The following is a 2,421-nucleotide window of genomic DNA, read 5'->3' as shown; positions in this document are numbered from 1 at the left end:
GCCAGTTTTCACATCACTACAAAGCTAATAGCCAGCGGTAAACTACATTACCCAGAAGTCAACGCTGTAGCTCGAGTTGGAGAGCTCGAGCAGATCTGTCTAAAGAGCGTTTAAAACTTTGACCGTTGTAACATTTAAAACGCAGTTTGTTTCATAAGTATGTCGCAGTTTGTAACATTCGTATATGATACAGTTTAAACCGGATAACCAAACTTTCGACTATGTTGACGTTGAATTTATCTGGTATCCATTATTTTGTTTTCCCTCCTCCGCCATGATGTTTCTAAGTGAACAGCGGAGCTAGCTAACCAGCTAGTTTAGCCTTCAAGCTGCGGACTGTTGTGGAAGGGAGGTGCGATGGATGGATGCTTTACCCTGCTCCGTTTTACAAATTTGTCCTAGCTAACCGGAATGCGCCGGCAAAATTTAACCATTGATATACTCCGCGCTGTCGCGGAGGGCTGCTAATTCGCAGCGCTGCGTTAATAAATGACCCCGGAGCTACGGTTTTTCGCTATAGTTAGAAGATTAACGCTAGCTGTGGCTGTTTAAGTGGCTACACAGCTAGCTCCTCCTTGCTGTCTACCATCGCATTCTTGTGTCTCCTGCCCCAGGAATGTTTTCCAAAAAGCCTCATGGAGACGTTAAAAAGTCAACACAGAAAGTGTTGGACCCGAAGAAGGACGTGTTGACGAGGCTGAAACACCTCAGAATAGTCATAGGTAAGTTAAAAGTATTTATTAAGCAGCTAACAGGTTAGCTTATACGTGCCAGTCTGTGAATTCAGGCAATGCCACACCAAACTCATCTAGAAAATCAAGAATTTAAAAGTTCCCTTGCATGTAAATAGAGGCGCAGCCTTTTAATAACAAACTTTAACTCTATTTCAGATTTTTTTAAGATCTACTAATTTATTCGGCACCGTATCTGTACTCCATTACAAAGCATTTAATCACTTATTCTAAATTTTCACACTCATGATCGTTTTTCTTTCTCCCCCAGACTGTCTGTGACAGGCAATAATGCGCCTGTTTTTTGCAGGCGAAAAGTGAGAGATGTTTACAAGAAAACGGTGCTGGCCTTATTAGCTGTCAACTGAATCTCTCGGTGTGAGAGATTGTTAAAAAAAAAAAACGTGCTTTACATTGTGTGTACGTAGTCAGATTTTTGAATGGGGTTTAACTTAAGGTCTCTGCATAGAGGAGAGTCGGATGCATTCTTTATACTACTGTGTGACAACGTGTGTTTGAAGCTGTCTGCATAATTTTGGTAATGCTATTGTGCTGTCTTGATTTTACAAGGGGTGTGCCCAAGTGCTGAAACAAGACCTTGTGTGAGATTTTTATGTTACAGCAAAACACCAATTTTAGAGTTTTGAATGTGTGGAAGAAGAGGAAGGATGTCAGAGTAATGGGTATGAATAAGTGATGGATGTGTGAGTGCCTTATGTGATTTGTGCAAGCGTGTATCTTTCACAGGCACAAACTTGCTTTCACAAATGTACACACCCACAAACACACAAACATTGACCGGAGAGGGAAACAGCCTCTACTATTTCCTCTCTATGTCCAGTACAGAAGCTCAGCTTCCTGTTTTTATTGTAAGAGCTACTGGACATTATGTGTGTGTGTGTGTGTGTGTGTGTGTGTGTGTGTGTGTGGGAGTGGGAGCCTGAGAGAGAAAGGGGTGTGCCCCTCTCTGTCCTCAATGGGGAATACAAGACCTTGATAACAATCACAGAGACGTGCACACACACAAACACATTTGCAGTCACATTGTTTGTGAGGGAACGCTCAGACAGCTGAACAATAGCTTACCACATAGTTTTTATATTCTCAGTGCCAGACCACCACTTGAAGAAAATGCATATGGGCACTATTAGTTGCAGCACTGATATAAAGTGGAGCAATGCCACTTTAAAGAGCTAGCAGGCTACAAAATACACACCACAGCAAGAATCACTTGGCAGATGGCCACAGTGCTGATGTTTATGTAGCCTTTATTCTCATGAAAATTGACTGATCAACTTTACCCTAAAACAAGACCCTATATTAAAAGTGTTAACTCTTTGTATGAAACTATGATTGAGCACGAGAAATGTTGGACAGTAATCTTAGAGACTGATTCAACTATAAGTTATTTTATCGTTTTGCAATCCCTTTGATGCAGTCAGGTTATTCAGTAACTGATCTCAAGCTCTGTTTGGCCCTGCTGGATGCCGGTGTCGTGCCAAAAAGTTATCGTCTGCTAGAAACTGAATGTCCTCTGCGGGAGCGCGCACAGCCTGATAAAGCTGTATCGCCTAGTATTCACATCTTTAGCTGCTCTCACATGGATCAAACTGTCGTAGCATGTACATACACATAACTTTATGTCCGTGGTAAGAGAATAGGTATGTCTTTGTGAAACTTTAATGTTTCT

At 41.7% G+C, this 2,421-nt stretch overlaps 1 protein-coding gene across 6 annotated transcripts in view; it reads left to right on the top strand.

Moving 5' to 3' along the window:
• The first annotated feature begins 285 nt into the window (after window positions 1-285).
• Window positions 286-2,421, top strand: part of ralgapa1 (Ral GTPase activating protein catalytic subunit alpha 1) — an 86,594-nt gene continuing 84,458 nt past the window's right edge. For 3 of the 6 annotated variants that reach the window (XM_042500307.1, XM_042500306.1, XM_042500308.1), the window contains exon 1: window positions 286-722. In XM_042500307.1, coding sequence (XP_042356241.1) covers window positions 617-722 — 106 coding nt within the window. In that variant the 5' untranslated portion in view covers window positions 286-616. The remainder of the gene's footprint in view (window positions 723-2,421) is intronic. The other 3 variants (XM_042500310.1, XM_042500311.1, XM_042500312.1) reach the window with 3 other exon arrangements.

The sequence above is a fragment of the Plectropomus leopardus genome, chromosome 14 (assembly GCF_008729295.1).
Source record: "Plectropomus leopardus isolate mb chromosome 14, YSFRI_Pleo_2.0, whole genome shotgun sequence".
In the NCBI taxonomy this organism is placed as follows: Eukaryota; Metazoa; Chordata; class Actinopteri; order Perciformes; family Serranidae; genus Plectropomus; species Plectropomus leopardus.
The sequence above is the reverse complement of the archived record's forward strand: the minus strand, read 5'-3'. Positions and strand labels throughout refer to the sequence as shown.